The following is a 19064-nucleotide window of genomic DNA, read 5'->3' as shown; positions in this document are numbered from 1 at the left end:
ATGGAAGGTGGTTAACTTCATCCCAAACAGAAGAAATGGACATTAAAACTACATGAAGATACTGTTTTTTCACCCAGACTGGCAAAAGTCATAAACTTTGATGGTATCCGCAGTTGGTTACTTGAAAGGTATAGGATTCTTCTTTTTTCTTTTTTTTTTTTTTTTTTTTTTTGAGGCAGGGGTTTCACTACGTAGTTCAGGCTGCCTTTGAACTCACTACGTAGCCCAGGTTGGCCTCAAACTTTAAATTTGTAATCTACCTGTCTCAGCCTCCCAAATGTTGAGATTACAGGCATGTGCCACCATGCCCACTAGGTATATAAGTTGTCTTCTTTTTTTTGATACTGGGAATTGAACTCAGGACCTTGTGCTTGCCAGGCAGGCACTTGTGCCACTAAGCTATATCCCCGGCGCCCTGTAAGTTGTCTTAAAGGACAACTGGGAATTATTTATCAAAATGACACACTTGCAAATTTATCAAAATGTATATATGCAAAATAAAGTGCGTAACCGGGCATGGTGGCGCAGGCCTGTAATCCCAGCACTCAGGAGGCTGAGGCAGGAGGATCATTGCGAGTTCGAGGCCAGCCTGGGCTACAAAGTGAGTTCAAGACTAGCCTGAACTGCATAGTGAGACCCTGTCTCGAAAAGCCAAACAAACAAAAATAAATAAATAAAGTGCGTATGTGATTAGTTATCATAGCATCATTTGTGATAACAAAAGACTGGAAACAACTAAATGTCCATCAGTAGGGGCCGAGTCCACAAAATATGGTACATCTGTACAATGGGCTACTAGGTAGCCATAAAAAGGGATTAGAAGTTTATGCAGTTTGGGATAATGAGAAAGTTCTGGAGGTGGATGCTGGTGAGGGTGACGCAACAGTGTGAATGTGCCAAATGCACTGAACTGTACACTTAAAAACAGTGAATTTGAAAAAGAAAATAATGAATTTGAGCCAGGTGTGGTGGCACACACCTGTAATCCTAGCGCTCTGGGAGGCTGAGACAGGTAGATTACAAGTTCAAATCCAGCCTGAACAACTTAGTAATTTCATGAGACCCTGTCTTGAAATACATATAAAGGCTGGGGATGTGGCCCAGTGCCCTGGGCTCAATCCCCAGTATAAATATAGTTAAAATAAAATAAATTCAATTAAATAAAGGGCTGGGGATGCAGGTCAGTGCAAAGGCCCTGGGTATCCCCAGTAACAACCCCTCCAAAAAACGTGAGTTTTTTTTTTCTTTTTTGTGGTACTGAAAACAACCCCAGGCCTTTGCACTGACCTGCATCCCCAGCTCTTTATATATTTTTTAAAAATTCTTAAACAGTCTGGTTAATTTCCTAAATTTCCAGGCTGGACTTAAAGGTATGATTCTCCTGCCTCAGCCTCCCAGAATGATGGGATTACAAGTATGTACCACCATGTCTAACTTGTTATGTATTCTACAATAATTAAAAAATAAAAGAATAAGAAAGATCTATATAGCCAGGCATGGCAGCGCATGCATGTAATCTCATCACTCGGGAGGCTGAGGCAGGAGGATCATTGCAAGTTCGAGAGTAGCCTGGGCTACAAAGTGAGCTCAAGGCCAGCCTGAACTGCATAGAGAGACCCTGTCTCAAAAAGACAAAAAAGGAAAGAAAAAAAAAAAGGAAAGATCTATATATTGACTGGGTCTGTTCCCAGGTACACCATAAAGTTAAAAAGTCAAGCACAGAACAGTGTGTATACTATTTATACATAAACATCTGAGTTTAAACAAAGAAATGTATTCCATTTCTATTGGATGAATAAATCCAATATTCTACTGGATATTCTACTGGAATAGAATATTGGATCTCCATAACATGGAGATGGAACCCAGGCCTCAGACATGCAAAGCAGCTGCTCTACCACTGAGCTAATGCACAGCCCTTTGATTTTGGGACATGGTCTCACTAAGTTGCCTAAGCTGAGCTGACACTCAGTCCTCCTCCCTCAGTCTCCCAAGTAGCTGAGGTTATAGCTTCCTGTGTTTTTACAGCCACAAAATGACTGGATGATTCACAGGCAATTATTTACAACAGTAATGGTGGTCACCTGCTGGAGGGGCAGCTGGGTGGGGGGCAATGAAGCTAGGGAAGGAGGATGCCTCATCATGGGTCTTTTTATACTTTGGGAATTTTTTTTTTTTCCTTTTGTGTGGTACTGGAGAGTGAATCCAGGGCCTCTGCACTGAGCCACATCCCCAGCCCTTCTTATTTCAAGACAGGGTCTCACTAAGTTGCCCAGGTGGGACTTGAACTTGCGATCCTCCTGCTTTGGCCTCCAAGTGCTGGGATTACAAGTATGCAAGTTTTAGAAGCAGTGGACTCTAATTGTTCGTGTCCCAGAGGGGTCCCCAGCCCTCCCACCGGAAGTGCTGCTCACCTGCCAGGAGCAGCGTATGCGTGTTCTTGTTGTCCGGCACTTTGTCCGACCTCTCACATGCGTGCATTCCTAAGAACTTCACAATGTTGCCCACGGCCTCTGTCGGACAAAACAGCAGAGTTCAGCCATGCAGCTTGTTTTTGTGGCAGTGGAGACCAAACCCAGGGCCTGTGCGGGCTGGGCACATGCTCTGCCTGAGCTCTATCCCCAGCTCCAAGCCCTATATCCTGTCCCCAGGTGCTGGGGGCCCAGGGAAATGGCCCTGCTCAGGCAGGAAGGAGAGGAGAGCCATTAGCAACCCAAGAGTCTGGAAGGCAGGAGATGGAGACAGCTGGGCCCCTACCTTCCAGTGTCTTGATGGTGGATAGCGTGAATGTCTCCTCCTTCTCGAACTCATCCCCCACCTCATCCCAGGCGGCTTCGAAGTTCACTTTCATGACCTTTTGAATGTGATCTGCCACACTGACCTCCAGGTCCTCCAGCTGGAGAGTGGGTGAAGTCAGACACCGTTTCCCAGGGATGGAGCCGTCTGTATGCATCTAACACCGGGCGCTGCCCTCAACTTTCCACCTGTCCTAGGGTGTACACACCTGGTACTGAGCTGTGGCGGGCTCTGGGGACACAGTGACATGCCGGGGCAGCCGTCCTTGCTATGCCGAGAGCCAAGTGGTGCCCCTTCAACACCAAACTCCCTGACATCCTACAGTCAATCTACTAGGGTCCTGTGCATCCTATTTCTGTCAGTAAGCCATGCCATTCCTGAGCTACCAAGGGCAGACCTTGAGGATCTGGGGTCCAGGTTACACAGGGTGCTCAAGTCCGCCTCCTGTGACTTTCACGCTGAGGAGACCACCTATGGCTCTGGAATAACAGTCATTCTTCTTGTTGATTTTGGTTTTCTGAGACAGGGTCTCATTATGTACTCCAGACTGGCACTGAACTCACTATGTAGGCTGGCCTCGAACTCACGGCAATTCTCCTGCTTCCGCATCTCCAGTGCTGGGATGACAGGCATGCACCACTGCGCCCTGAAGTGGCCATTTCTGTTTCAGCAGATCCTCCCTCCCCTCTCAGCTGTAATCTTTGGGCCTGACACACTGATAACCTAGCTCCCTCTCCACTGGGAACCTGACACTGCCACCCCCCCGCCCCACTGACCGAAGGTCCCATCAGACACAACCTCAGGGAGCCCTGAGGGTGGATGTTTGGGGCTGACATAAACAAGACCCAGTGGGAGCAGCTCTCAGGGATTGGCGTCTGAGGGCCACTTGGGCTCAGGAGTGGCCGCCTGAACTACGACCCCAGGGTGACACAGGACGAAAGTCAGCTGTGCCCCACAGCGGCTGTCCCTTGGCTGAGGAGGAGCCCTGGTGGTCCCTGTTCCTGAACATCATGATCTGCACTGCGATAGCACTGCCCCGGGCCTGTGCTCACACCCCAGAGGGCTCCACCCCAGAGGGACCCCGCACCAGCAGCCGTCCACACTCAGAGAACCGGCGTGGGAAGGGCTCATTCAGAGCATGCGATGCTGCCCAGCAAACAGATGGGTCTGATTTACCCAGAAAGCAGTGTGACAACAGGAACTGAAGTCCTGAAATCATGCTCACCCTCTGACTCAACAGGAATCTATTCTAAACAAATAACCCCATGGGAGGGTGAGGCAGGAGTGTCAATGAGTTCAAGGCCAGCCTGGATTACCTTGTGAGTTCAATGACAGCCTGAACTACATAGTGAGACCCTATCTCAAAAAAAAAAAAAATAATCTGAAATGCAGATGAAAATGTGTACCCCACACGTTTAATGCAGCTTTGTAAAAGGCAGTGAAGATTTAGAAGCTTAAATGTCCAATGTTGGGGGCTGGGGATTTAGCTCAGTGGCTAAAAGCGCCTGCCTGGCAAGCGCAAAGTCGTGAGTTCGGTTCCCGGTACCAGAGAAAAACCAAAAAAAAAAAAAAAATGTCCAATGTTAAGGAATGAAAGGTCAAACGAGTGAGGATCTATGCATAACATGGGGTGTATTAGTCATTAAAATTCGAGGGCGAGGCGTGTGGCTGGGTAGAGCCTGTGCTTGCCTGGGTTCTACCACCAGTGCTAAACAAGCAGACAAATAAAGCAAGTGTTTCTGAGTATCTATGACGGTAGAAAAATATACCATAGTTTCAAGTGAAAACAGCAGGGTCATTAAATATAGAATGACCTCAATTATGGAACTTCTGCCAGGCTTGGTGGCGCACGCCTGTAATCCTAGCACTTGGGGGGGCTGAGGCAAGAGGATCGCTTCAAGTTCGAGACCAGCCTGGGCTACAAAGTGAGTTCAAGGCCAGCCTGAACTGCATAGTGAGACCCTTCTCAGATCCCACCCGCCCCCTCAAGAAAAGGAACTTGAGCTTACAAAAGGGATGCCTAAGGACCATGGGCAATGTTTCCCTGTTACTTTATACTTTGCTTTCGATTTGCCAAGTTTTTTTTTTTGTTTTGCACATAAATATGTTCTTTTACAAGTTTAAAAAACAAATGCTTTCATTTCTTTTTCCTTCAGAACTCGGCCCTGAACTCAGAGCTTTCCCACTGAGCTACATTCCCAGCCTTTTCTGTTTATTGCAAGATAGGGTTTTGCTAAGTCGATACATTTCCCAGGCTGGGCCTGAGCTTGAAATCCTCCTGCTTCAGTCTCCCTAGTATGGGGATTACAGGCGTGTGCCACCACACCTGGCTAACTGGAGTCATAAAGCCAAAACCAGCATGGAAAGAACTCGGTCTGGCCAGTAGCTGCTGGAGGGGGAGCTGCTCTGTGGCCCAACGCCGCTTCTTACCACATACTCGTCCTCATAGCCTTCTTCATCCATCTCCCCGGTGGTGGGGTCGCAGTCCTTGACAGTGAACTTCATCATGCAGCTGAACGTGCAGGCCACTGCGGGAAGAGAGGCCAAGCGGTCAGGGTGTCCCTGGCCTGCCCTCCAGGCCTCTGCTGGATGGGCAGTAGTTGTGGCATGCCACCTGACCCCAGCAGGCTGGCCAGAGGCCACAACTTGCAGGGCAAGGAAGAAAGAGAGAAGACAGAGATGATTCCACATAGCGACGACCATGTCGCAGGCAGGGCCACCACCAGGCAAGAAGCCGGTGGTCTCACGGGGACACGGGGAATGGGACTGAGTGTGTGCTGTGCCCATCTCAGACACAGCATGGTACAATGAGAGGACACTGCCTTCAGACTGGGCGGGCCTGGTTCTGAACACAGGCTAGACAGTGAGCAGGGGACTCAGCTTCCTCTCTAGGAATGGGGGCGGCAGAGTTTGCTCTGAGGACGGAGTGAGGCCATCCAGGACACAAGCACTTAGTCCTAGCTTCTTCCCACGGCTCCCAGGAGGCTGGGTGGCATCTGAGGGGCTCACTGGCTGTGGGGTCTTCCTTGGGCAGAGCCACCAGCGTGTAGCAGGTGCCAGGCTGGTTGTAGGGCAGGCTTCGGGCAGGCACATAGCAGAGCACCTCGTAGGCCTCGGTGGGCTCCAGGTACACAGTGACGTTCTCCAGCGTGCGGTCGTTGAGGGTGTTTGTACAGTCAAACTGGATGGGGGACAGGGCAGTTTAGGCCCTCCTTCCCGCCCAGAGGCCCCGCCTCTCCCCACCTAGGTGCTGCCCTCAGCTCCGTGTTCCTTCCTGTGTTCCCAGGGAGGTCCTGTGTCAGGAAGTTTGGGGGGAAGTTCCTGCTGGTGACAAACTCTGCTGTCAACCTCAGCAGTGCCAGGAGTGCGGGGGTGCCAGGACCCTACCAGACCCAGTCCTGGGACCCCGGCGGCCATCCCACCCAGCTCACCTGGAACACCATGTGCTCAGTGAAGACGTGTTTGGTGCAGTGGACGACATACTCCGTCTCCGATTCGGTGAGGGCCACGGGTTCAGGCGAGGACTTGAAGAGGGGCCCCAGCCCTTGGAAGTCTGGCACTGCTGCCAACTGCTCTAAAACCCACACACCACATGTGCTTAGTTTCTCCACTGCCAGGCCAATTTGAGCATGCTTTTTTTTGGAATTACTGAGGATTGAATCTAGAACCTTTGCACTGAGCTACATTCCCAGCCCTTCCTGGTGTTGTGTATGTTTGTTTTTGTACTGGGAATCAAACTCAGGACCTCGAGTTTGCCAGGCAGGTGCTGTGCCACTGAGCTAAATCCCCGGCCCTTGTTTGTTTATTGAGACTAGGTCTCGCTGTGTAGTTCAGGCTAGCCTTGAGTTCGCTATGTAGCCCAGGCTGGCCTTGAATTTGAAGTGACCCTCCTGCCTCAGCTTCCCAATTGCTAGGACTATAGGCATGTACCACCATGCCCGGCTGTCCCATCATGCCTGGCTGTCCCATCCCTTTAAAACAGTAACTCATTAGTTGCACAGGCTGGACTTGAACTCACAATCCTCTTGCCTTGCCTCCCCGAGTGCTGGGATTCCCGGTGGGCATGGCCACACCTATGTATGATGGTTTCTATGCAAATCCCACGGCCAATTCTCAAGGTCTTCTGCCTACATGAGACACATGCAGTGTACACACCACTGACTACTTGCTCTTTCCTGAACAGGTCTGTGTCTCACTCACGTGCTCAAATAGTACCCCCCAGGGATGTCTCCTCTCTTCTGTCCTTGGAAGACGTCAGAAGCAAAACCAGCAGGAAGACCCCACTGTCCTGGGCCTAATGCCTGCAGGAGCTTCCTTCACCTTTGGAGACGTAGCAAGTATTCTTGAAAAGAAGGTGGGAACCAGGAAAAGACTAGGAAGGTGAGGTACACTGTCAGCAAAGAACAAGTTGACCCTTTACACTGGCCAGTGAAGACCAACAGCTACCAGGTGTGATCGTAGGTAGCATGCCGATAATCCTAGCACTCAGGAGGCTGAGGCAGGAGGATCACCATGAGTTCAAGGTCAGCCTGGATAACATATCGAGGCCTTGACTCAAAACCCACATGAAGCTGGGCATGGTGGCACACGCCTGTAATCCGAGCACTTGGGAGGCTGAGGCAGGAGGATCGTTGCTAGTTCAAGGCCAGCCTAGGCTACAAAGTGAGCTCAAGGCCAGCCTGAACTGCATAGTGAGACCTTGTCTCAAAAAGAAAAAACAAAACAAACAAAAAACCCACACGAAAGAAAGAAAGGAAGAAAGAAAAAGCAAGCAAGCAAACTACCTAAGTAGTTGACGAAGCATGACCTCAGAATGAGCATGTTGCCAAAGAGCCAACTTGGAAAGGCCTACAATGTTGGGTGAAGCCAACACTGGCACACCATAGCCAAGGGCCAGACCCAGGCCTTGGGTACCACCACAGTCCTGGCCCTCCCTGCAGGCTGCTGCAGCCTCTGCCTACAAGGCCGTCCACTGTGCTCTCCCTGCTCTGTGGCCATGGGCCACCTGTGTTAAGCCTTGAGGCTTGTGGCACTGTGTAGGAGCGGCAGCTGGACCCAGAGCGCCCAGTCACCTCAGGCCACTGTGTGGGTGTGGAAGGTAACATATTAACTGGAGACACTGCTCTGGAATGGGATGGAGAAGGGGGGTTCATGGGTGACGGGCACCACCGAGAAGAAGGTGGGCACTGAGCCACCGCTGTGGCAGACATGCAACGTGGCCAGATGGCAGGGAGAGCTGTGCAGCCCACAGAGGATCAGAGCAGGCGGAAGTGAGGCGCTGAGGAGAGCAGGACGGGCTTTCGGAAGGAGGCACAGGCGGGCCCTGCACAGAGGAATGAGGTGCAGCCCCGCCCAGCCCTCGACACAGCCTCTCCCCTGCAGGATGGGAGCCTTGCTGGGCGCTGGGGCTCAGCAGTAGGGTACTTGCCGTGACACACCAGCCTCAGAGGGGTGGAGGGACATGTGACTCGAACATAGGGAATCTAAAATGTGCCGGTGTCTCTGAGACCACTGGGGCTCAGCCAGACATCCTGGCCAGGCGGGGCTCCCGGGAGCAGCTCGGAGCCACTTCCATCTGAACCCGAATCCCAACCTGTTCCATGTTCTACCTGTGCAAACCACCTTCTCTGCTGGAGCTTCCAACTCCTTAGACACCAGCTGGACCTAACAACCTCCCTGCAGGCCAGAAGTGCTGACAACCAGAGAGACCCTGTCCAGTTCTTACTCTTGTGCTGATCTCTACAGTTGTTGTTGTTGTTGTTTTAAATGGTCTTACTTATATAGCTCAAAGCTTACAAACACCTCCCCCGCACCAAAAAAAAAGCTCATGCTGGCATCAACCTTGGGGCAATCCTCCTGCCTCAGCCTCCTGAGTTTCTGGGAGACAGGTGTCTGCCACCATGGCTAGCTTGAAGTGCTCACTGTTAATCCTGGTCCATGAGATGAGTATATTAAGCCTTGGAGGGCAGGGACCCCGTACTGTCCCTGCTGGCTGGCCAGGGCACTCTTACTCACCCTGGAAGATCTCCTGCCGGGTGGCTGCCACTTTCTCAGGCTGTTTGGTGGCTGTGATGGGGGCGCTTTCTGCAGGAACAGACACATACAGTGACCAACAGCTCCAGGCATGGGCGGCAGGGGCACTGCCCAGCACTGTTACTCACATATTATAAATTCCAACTCCCCAGAGTGATGACTCTGCCCACCCCTGGTGAAGTTCCAGGCTTGGCAGCCAATGCCACCTTCCAGGGACCCTGGCCTCACCTGGTCTCTGCTCGGCCATGGGCGTGGTGGCCAGGGGCACAGACTTGAGGTCAAAGGGCTTCTCCGATGGCTCAAGGGTATACTGCTGCAGAGCCCTCTCCAGCCCAGGGATGGACACAGTCAGACCTAGAGGCCAGCGGAGAAAGGTCACCACACCACAGTACAACAGAAAGCACAAGGACAAGAGGAGCCACTGTGGAAGGGGAGTAGTCTGACCGGAAGCAAATCCATTAACCCTCTCAGCCCCTGCTTGGTGAATAAACACAGATACAAAGTGACTTACCCAAAGGTAAACTTGTGTGAAGACACGAGTTTTTATGAATGACAAGTATTCCCACTTACTGGGCTGTTCCCACTCTCATGACCCTGCATCCCCCAAGGTCATGGCAAAGCCATGGGGTCGCCAGGCAAATTCAGTCATGTCTGTCTCAGATTCCTCTGCACACAGAGCCGAAGACGTGGGTCACAGACGCCCCAGACTCACCGTTTAGGATGTAGCCAGCATTGAGTGCTTTTTGCTTCTGCTCCAGGACATTCAGGTAGAAGGTGGCTCGGTCCCTTACTTCGTTGTCATCGTCCATCACACACCTGCAGCCAGGATACAGAGTGTTCCTGACAGGGCCTGGCAGGGACAGCAGGAAGGACCCACAGCAGGGCACCACAGGGGGTGACGGGGGAGGGGAGCAGGTCTCCCGAAACTGAGCCCAGTTCCCAGAAGTGGGAGACACAGCAACTGTTGAACCTGGGCATCAAAACACACAAGAGCCAGGGTATGGCTCAGGGGTCACACAAGGCCTGGGTTCCATCCCCAGTGCAGGCGGCACCTCTGTCCAACAGCCTTTGTCAGGAAACACTTCCCCACGAGGCAGGAAAACCTATTTTCAACATGAAAACTTGGACACAGACACTCACAGCAGCACTGCTGGTCACAGCCCCAGAACAGAAATAACCCAAATGTGATCTATCTATAGAATGAAAAATTTGGTAACAGAAAGGAATAGCTGGCCATGGTGTCATGTGCCTCTAGTTTCAGTTACTTCAGAGGCTGAGACGGTAGGATTATTTGAGGCCAGCCTGGACAACACTGTAAAACCTTGTCTCTTAAAACAAAGAAACAAAAAAAGGCAGATGTGGTGGTGGACATCTGTAATCCCAGGTACTCAGGAGGCTGAAACAGGAGGATTGTAAATTTGAGGCCAGCCTGAGCAACATAGCAAGACCTTGTCTCAAAATAAGAAATAAAAAAGGAAGGTAGCTCAGTGGTAGAGCACTTACGAGTATATACAAGGCCCTGGTTCAGCCCTCACTACCATAGGGGAAAAAGGAAAGGGACGGAAAGAAAAAAAAGACTAAAGTACTGGTGCATGCTACAATAGGAATACACTTTAAAAATACGGTTAAGCTGGGTGTGGTGCTGCACACCTATAACCCCAATGCTTAGGAGGCTGAGGCAGGAGGATCACTTGGGCTACGTAGTGAACTCAAGGCCAGCTGGAAGTATACAGCAAGACCCTGTCTCAAAAAAAAAATTTTTTTTTAAATAAATAAAAATAAGGATAAAAGACAGACTCCTTGCATAGGACAGGAGAGATTAAAGGGGGAGGAGTGGCTGTAAGATTGACAGTTTCTTTTGGGGAGTGAAGGAAATGTTTTAAATTTATTCATTTTAAATTTTGGGTCTGGGGATATAGATCAGTAGCACAGTGCCTGCCTGACAAGTGTCAGGTCATGCGTTTAATTCCCAGTACCAACAAAATAAATAAATAAATTTTTATTTATTTATTTTCTTTTTGAGACAGGGTCTTGCTATGTAGTCCAGGCTGTTCTTGAACTTGTGTCAGTTCTCCTGCCTCAGCCTCTGGAGTGCTGGGATTATAGGTGTGCACCACCTCGCTCGCCTAATGAAACTATTTTTTAAAATGGGGTACTCCAGTTATAAATAGACAGGACTTGCACACTGCTTTTCTATTTTTATTATTTTTTTCATATAATCAACAGCTGTGTACATTTTCTCCCCTCTTCATTAAAAGACAAAGGAAAGCTGCCTGCCCGAGGGAACGCTGTCCCCCAGGCCAGGCCTAGACTCACCTCTTCAGCAGCACCAGGATGCTGGGGAGCATCTCTTCATTCTGGGCTCCGAACTTGGCCAAAGCACTCACAGCACCTGCGCAGAAAGCAAAGGCAGTTAGGGTGCCACACTAGGTCAGCCCTGGAGCCACGGGCACCAGCACCACATGTGCTTCACAGGGCGGGAGCCAGTGCTGCCAGCAGCTCCTAAGCTCAGGCCCCAGGAGCCACATCCACACTGCTGTGACAGGGCCAAGGAACCGCCCACAGCGTCAGGCTTCTCCACTTCCATTCACAACCAGATGAGGAAACAACCACTGCTTAAGGAGTATCAGCTGCTGAAAGAAAAAATTCTGCCCAATGGGGTGGAATAAAAACGAAAAAATTATAAACAAAATTAAGGTAAGAAGAGGCTGGTTGCAAACAGCATGGCAATGCACGCCTGTAATCCCAGCACTCCGGAGGCTGAGGCAGGAGGATCGTTGCAAGTTTGAGACCAGCCTGGGCTACAAAGTGAGCTCAAGGCCAGCCTGAACTGCATAGGAGACCCTGTCTCAGAAAGACAAAAAAAAAAAAAAAAACCAACCATTTACAGCAGAGGTTACATCCCTACCACTTAAGCAGATGACATCTAAAGTCCTTTCCACAGTGATATAAAATCAGCTTACAAGGTGAGGACGCAGCATGCAGGTCCCTCTGCTGGGCCACTCCCTTGAGCACAAGGAACTGGGAGCCCCGCCCGCCTGGCCCTGACGCACCTGCCCGGACCTCCTCGTGCTCCAGCACCACGCGGTTGTAGATGAAGCGGATGTACTTGGAGGGGTTGTTGGTCCTGGGCCCCTCCTGGCCCAGCAGGTGCAGGATGCGCGTGGCCAGCACTGTGAACTCACAGTCCTCGATGAACTCGCACAGGTGAGACAGCCCGGTCTCCTTGCTCTCCGAGTTCTCCTCGATGATGCTGATGATGCAGTCCACAATGGCGCGCTTGTACTCAAAGCCGCCCTGCAGGGAGGATGGAGCTGAGCCTGGAGCCGGAGCCTGGCCAGGCCTGGGACCAGGAATGCCAGGCCACATGAGGCCTCAAGGCCCGGCTCACTGGGGCTCAGCCTCTGGCCTGGGTGCACATGGGGCCCTTCCGATGCCAACAGGAAGAGTTTAATGGGAACATTTCAGAGCCTGCTTTTCTTCCTGACTGGGATGAGACACAGGCAGAACGGGCTGCATCAAAGGATCAGACACAGAACCATCACTGACCCAGCAATTCCACTTCCACTGTGCGCCCTGCCCAGCCGAGCAGAGCCAGACAGGTGGCAAACAGGTGTCAATCGGAGCAACTCAAATGTGGAAGTGTCCTGAGTGACCACCCAGGGGGGCAAAGATCCTGAACTGTGGTCTCCACCCACCAGGCCTTAAGAAGGAGCGGTATTCCAGCACAGGCTGTAATCTGCAGAAACCCTGAACGTGATATGACATGAAATAAAATGGGCAGGAAGAGACCAGGCCTGTCCAGTGCCACTCAGGCAGGGCACCTGGACAAGCTGTTCAGAGACAGAAAATGGAATGGTGGCCCAGGGCCTGGGAGGAGGAGGACAAACAGCTAGTTTTTACCTGGGACAGAGCTTCTGCTGAAAATGTCCAAGTCACAAGATGGATAGTGATGAGGCTTACATACATACTATGTACTTTTTTTTTTTGGTCTTTTTGAGACAGGGTCTCACTATGCAGTTCAGGCTAGCCTTAGCTCACTCCCGCCTCAGCCTCCCAAGTGCTGGGATTAGTGGTGGCATGCGCCACCACTCCGGCTAACACTGTGCAGTTTAATGAGAGGTGACAAGTGAGAGGCCAGAGGCACTAGGCATGTAACCCAGCAACAGAAGTGCTCTGGGGGGCAGTCCCGGGTTAACAGATAGTGCCATCCTAACAGGAAGTCCCTCCTGAACTTGATGTCACCAACCTGTTACCAAGGAAAAGTCTAAATAAATCCCCTAGCTTTGATTTTTTTTTTTTTCTCATTTTTTTTCCAGGCTGGCCTTGAATTCACTATGTAGCCCAGGCTGGTCTCGAACTTGCAGTGATTTTCCTGCCTCAGCCTCCTAAGTGCTGAGATTACAGGCATGCATGCAGCACTATGCCTGGCTCACTTAGTCATAACTGACTTTAGAAAATCATCAGTCTTACAAGTCTCACAGCTGATTAATATGTTATTGGGTTCTAGTAGCTTTTTCACACCTGTGCTAAAGCCATCTAAGGTGTGCATTTCTTTTTTTCTTTCTTTTTTTTTTTAGTTTTTGTTTTTTGAGACAGGGTCTCACTATGTAGTTCAGGCTGGCCTTGAACTTATGGTGATCTTCCTGCCTCAGCCTCCCAAGTGCTGGGACATCTAATGTGTTCAGAACTAAGCAATACCACTTGCCTCACAGAGTGTACAGTTTTAGATATTTTGAATTAGTAGTCAGTATTTAAAACTCAGGGACACGTAAGGTTGGGAAGGTCACAGGACTGCACAGTCCATACCATCTCTGAAAGGCCAGGCCCAGGAAGTGAGGGCTCACAAAGCGTCAGTGCCCTCCTCTCCTGGTGTCCCTGGACACCCCAGACACTGAGAACAGTGTCTCCTCTAGCGCTGGATCCTTGGGGACCAAATCTACTCTGTGAAAATTTGCTTCAGCTCCTGGGAAATGAATGGGTCTGGCTGAGACACTAACAAGTGCAATCACTAATCCACATGAGGAACCAACACAGCACTAGTGCCACATTATGAATGCTGCTTTCACAAGAAACCACCCTGGGAGCTCGTGGAACAGCCCTCATATTTCCATGCTTGACTCCACCAGCAGAGAACGTGTTTACTCATCTCGGGCACAAGCGTTACCTCAAGCCAGTGAGTCAGAGTGTCATTACTGCGATTACGCTTACATTATCCATGCAGGAGTGATTAAAGGGCCGCAGGCACCAGGAAAACAGCAGGTTAACGGGTTGGCCGGCACACCCACAGAGAGGAGCTCTCACCCAAGGAGCCTGCAGCCAGCAGCCAGGCTGCCCCCGCCCCTGTAGGACACCTGGCAGGTCCCCACTAGCCCCACCTTACCTCCTCCCGCAGCATGGTGAACAGGAAGTTCATGAGGACAGCATGTTTCCGAGGGTACTTCTGACACAGGGCACTGATGGCCTGGACCACCACCACCTGGGCCAGACAGACAGGCATGAGAGGTAGCTCTGGGACTCATTTCCTGAGTGCCAACGACGTGTCCCCACCGCACTGGCAGGACCCGGTTCCGGACGTGACACCAGGGCAGGGAGAAGGGGCTGCACAGGCATGCGGGGGACCCCGAGATTCCCCAGCCACCAGGCAGATGGCTCACGTGGGAGCTCCCAGCCCTGCCCTCACCAGCAACCTCAATTGTGTTTCTAGGTTCTCTCTGAGGCATCACCCATGCCTGAAATCACCTGGCTCACCTGTTTGGGTTTTTTTTCTTTAATTTTTTTAGACAGGATCTCACTGTGTAGTCCAGGTTGGCCTTGAACTCACTACGAAGGCCAAGCTGGTCGGGAATTTGTGGCGATCCTCCTGTGTCACTCTCCCGGGTGCTAGGATTACAGGCATGCACCGCCACGCCCAGCTCGAGTTCACTCATTTGTTTACTTGATGGCTTATCCATCGGACAGCAAAGCTCTTTTCAATAGGTGGGTGGGGACAGTCTTGCTGTGTTGTTCAGGCTGGCCTCCAACTCACTACATAGCCCAGGCTGGCCTCGTACCTGGGGATTCTCCTGCCTCAGCCTCCTAGTGCTAGGATTACATGCCCAGAAAAAGGAAGCTCTATGAAAGCAGATTCTCATCCTGTTCACTGCTATGTTCCCTTCTCCTAAAACTCTATACAGTGGACAGCAAGTGGTTAATAAATACTTGACGTGGAGGGACGAAGGAAGCAAGGTTGTGCTTGTCCCCAGGGCTGAGGATCTACAGGGTGACACCCTGCCCCAGGTTCCTCCGCAGCAGGAGGCGCAAGCCTCCTGGCCCGGCCCATCGCAGTACCTTGAACTCATCGGAGATCTCTGACATGAAAGATGAGATTTGCTTCATGAGGCGGTCGATGCTGCTCTCGCTGCCTGTCTTGAGCAGCGTGGTGATGGCCAACGTGGCAATGCTGCGGTTCGAGTCTGTGACCAGGTTCTCCAGGTCCAGATTGCAGGCCGTCACGGCAGATGGGTGCTTCATAGCTACCTGGTTGGGGGAGGACAGGGACAGACAGGGCAGAACCCATCTGTCACTCCCTGTGCAGGGTGTGGTCTGGTCTCAGTGTCCCAAGGCTCACGGGGACCAGGTCTGCCGGAGCCCACACTCCTACCTTATTGAGAGTGCGGACGGCAGCGTAGCGGAGCGCAGCCTTGGGGGAGCTGCAGAAGAGCTGGAGCACTGTGGGGACACAGGGGACAGATGCAGGGGGCTACACAGCAGAGTCAAGGGGGATCACACCCTTTGTGGGCCACAGCCAACCTCAGCTCAGCTCGCCTTCTCCACCCGTCGCTTCCCTCACCCACCAGCCCAAGCTGCTAGCACAGCCCAGGGATCCCAGGCATAGGCACCAGCTATGCCTACTGAGCCCATGCCCGGCACCAGGGGCAGTGGCTGCCAGCCCTGTGTCGCTGGTTCCTCACATCAGAGGGGACAGCAGTGACTACCATCTTCCTTTCTAGAGAAAGAGGCTGAAGCAGGAGGGGCAAAGCAGCTTAAGTGCCCTGAGACTGGCAGCCAGCTGGTGGCAGTGTGGGATTAGAACCCAGGATTGGCCACTGGGAAATGAAACTCCACTCCTCTCCCATGGTATCCACAGGAAGCAGCACAGCTCCCCCAAAAGTGCTGGGGATGGAAGAACAAAGTCCTCTCTTAAGCCACCAATTTCAGTGGGCATGGTGGCATTAACCTGTAATCCTGGTTACCTGGGAGGCTGAGGCAGGAGGATTGGAAGTTTGAACCTAGACTTGAATCACTTAGGAAAACCCTGTCTCAGAATTTAAAACATGAACAAAAAAGGCTAGAGATGTAACTCTGTGATATAGCAACACTTGGTTAGATTCCCAACACTGCGAAATAAATAAATAAATAAAGTTATGCCTGCAATCTTAGCTCCAGAAAGCTGAGGCAAGAGGACTGAAAGTTCCAGCCCAGCCTGGGTCACTTAGCAAGACCTTATCTCAAACAAAAAAAGGCTGGTGGCTCAGTGCTAAGGCCCAGAGTTCAACATCCAGCATGGCTAAACAAATATACAAAGGACCAGTTTATTTTCCATCTCTAGGAGAGCAACATCAGGGAGCAAATCCCTCTTTGCCCTGTTCCCAAGAAGCTCAGAGCCAAATCTCACACTCAGCAACGGTAGCAACTCAGACCAGTTTTCTGGAATACCCACATTCCTTTATCCGTTACTGGGCTTTAATTCTCTTGTATATTTTAACTTGTCTTTTCCATTTAAAATAAGAGCACTCCTATTTTGAAAGCTCTACTTTATCATTTCTGTTACCCTACAAACAGGGGGCACAGTAAGAACAGGATGACCACACAGATCAGTGAACGTACTTGTCCAGTTCTCCTGTTTAGTTGCAAGGGGACAGGGAGACTTCTCCCTCCAGACGTGAGCCCCATCTCTCTGCATGACCACGTTTACACCATTACTACAGGGATTATTAGAAAAACACGGGGGTCCAGCTGGGTGTGGTGGCACACACCTGTAATCCCAGCACTGGTGAGGCTGAGGCAGGAGGATCACCTTAAATTCAAGGCCAGCCAGGGTTACAATGAGGCCCTGTCTCTAAACACCAAAAAAACAAAAAACAAGGATGGGGAGGTGTTCAATCATTCTTTTTTATTTTTGGGGTTTTGATTTGTTGTTTGAGACAGGGTCTCACTGTGTATCCAGGCCGATCTTGAACTCACTATGGGAAAGCCAGGTGTGGTGGAGCACACCTGTAATTGCAGCACTACAGAGGCTGAGGCGGGAGGAGTGCTGCAAGTTAGAGACCAGCCTGGGCGACAAAGTGAGCTCAAGGCCAGCCTGAACTGCAGAGCAAGACGCTGTTTCAAAAACACACAAAAAAAGAACTCACTATGGAGTCCAGGCTGGGACTGAACTCATGGCAATCTTCCTGCCTCAACCTCCTGAGTGCTGGGACTTCAGGCATTTGCCACCATGCCCAGCTGTTTTAATGATAGTCTCACCATATGGCCCAGGCTGGCCTCGAACTCACGAAGATCCTTCTGCCTCAGCCTCCAGAGCGTGGGGATGAGAGGTGTGCTCCACTACACTTGGCTCCAATCAGCCCTACGACCTGAAAATCTAACTCTCCAGTCATAGCATCTCTGCTTTCCCCAGCGGGGCCTGGCTCGAGCTGTCTCCTCCTTCCTGCCCTCAGAATCCAGACCCAGACCCCAAAGGGCCTCTCCTCCTCCACCCTCTCTGCACACCCAGCGAACACACCAACCCGAGCACCGCACATTTCCCATGCCCGTCACTCTCCTAATGCAGGGCCTGTGGTCAGACTTGCCTCATCCATAGGGGCCAGCACAGCAAGCAGCCACACTCAAGTCCACCATGTCTGCCACGGGGCCAGGCACCGTGCTATACCATCTGTGCAGACCTCAACAACCCTGGGCAACAGGCATGACTGTCACATGTGCTGCAGAGGGAGGCGAGGCCTGGAGACTGGAGAAGATGGGTGACCATCCAGGTCACCCACCCGAAGGGCAGGGCCAGGACTCATACCCAATCATATGGATCCAGGGTTGGTTCAAAACCACCCCTCTCTGCCGTCCCCTTCACCTGGGACAGCTCAGTCCAGGCTCCACCCTGAGCCCTCCTTCCTCAAAGTACTGGGGATTGGAACCCAGAGCCTTCACACCGATCTATACCCCTCAGCTCCTTTCATTTTTTAAATTTTCAGACAGGCCTTGCAGGCTTGCTAATTGCCTAGGTTGGGCTCCAACTTGTAACCCTCTTGCCTCAGCCTCCCATAAGGGTTCACCTGTAGGTATGTGCCCCCACACTTGGCTCACCTCGGCTCTCTGGTGTAAGATAATCCTGAAGATAGCCCACCTCCAAAAGTAACACCCCACAGGGTGTTACTCCAAAAGTCCCCACAGGGTGCTCGGCCAAGAATAAGTGCTGAACGTGTGCTGCTTCCTTAACATCCTAGACAGGGGCCTACTGACGGCATTTCCTCTATCCCCCATCTCTGGCCTCAGCTCACTTCCTGAGTGACGGATGCTCACAGACCTGACACAGCTGGAGCCAGCTCTTTGGCACTGCAGCCCGGCAAGTTGACGATGGCCGAGGCAGCTTCATATACTACCATCTCGTGCTTGTTCCGCAGGCAGCTCTCAATGAAGTCAAATAGTGGGCTGTCGCGGCTGTAAGAGACCCAGGGGTAGCAAGAAGCTGGGGACAGCTCAGCACGACAGGAGGACCGAGGCGGGCACTGGCGGGAGGAGGCGGAGTGCTCACCTGCCGTCCTCCTCTTCCAGCTGCTTGCTGGCCACCCGGATCATCATGCAGTAGGCGAAGGGTGACTTCAGCCCGTGCCGGGTGAACTTGCTGATCATCTTGTTGACAGCCAAGCGGTCATTCTTCCGCACATGGTACAGGAGCCCCAGTGCATGGTACTAGAGGAGCGCGACAGCAAGGGACACTGGTTGTTGGGCCCTGGGCAGGTCACTGTATGTCTGTCAAGCTTCAGCCTTCTGAGACGGAGTTTTCACTATGTAGTTCAGGCTGGCCTTGAACGCAATATGTGGTTCAGGCTGGCCTCAAACTCACAGTGATCCTCCTGCATAAGCCTCCCAAGTGCTAGGATTATACCCATGCACCACCTGGCTCTTTTTTTTTTTTTTTTTTTTTTTTTTGGTTTTTCTCAGGTACCGGGAACCGAACTCACGACCTTGCGCTTGCC

General features: G+C 51.6%; 1 protein-coding gene across 1 annotated transcript in view; it reads right to left on the bottom strand.

Annotated features, from left to right (window-relative positions):
* Copg1 (coatomer protein complex, subunit gamma 1) overlaps positions 1–19064 on the bottom strand; it is a 33126-nt gene that overhangs the window by 1875 nt on the left and 12187 nt on the right. The window contains exons 15-23 of the mRNA XM_005386999.2: positions 11146–11221; positions 9542–9645; positions 9058–9183; positions 8812–8880; positions 6228–6370; positions 5806–5977; positions 5227–5324; positions 2758–2896; positions 2415–2513 (exon numbers count right to left, since the gene is read on the bottom strand). Of these exons, the coding sequence (XP_005387056.1) occupies positions 2415–2513; positions 2758–2896; positions 5227–5324; positions 5806–5977; positions 6228–6370; positions 8812–8880; positions 9058–9183; positions 9542–9645; positions 11146–11221 (1026 nt within the window). The remainder of the gene's footprint in view (positions 1–2414; positions 2514–2757; positions 2897–5226; positions 5325–5805; positions 5978–6227; positions 6371–8811; positions 8881–9057; positions 9184–9541; positions 9646–11145; positions 11222–19064) is intronic.

This window comes from Chinchilla lanigera, unplaced genomic scaffold (genome assembly GCF_000276665.1).
Source record: "Chinchilla lanigera isolate Chin_1 unplaced genomic scaffold, ChiLan1.0 scaffold00028, whole genome shotgun sequence".
NCBI lineage: Eukaryota > Metazoa > Chordata > Mammalia > Rodentia > Chinchillidae > Chinchilla > Chinchilla lanigera.
This window is presented reverse-complemented; position numbering and strand designations above follow the sequence as displayed.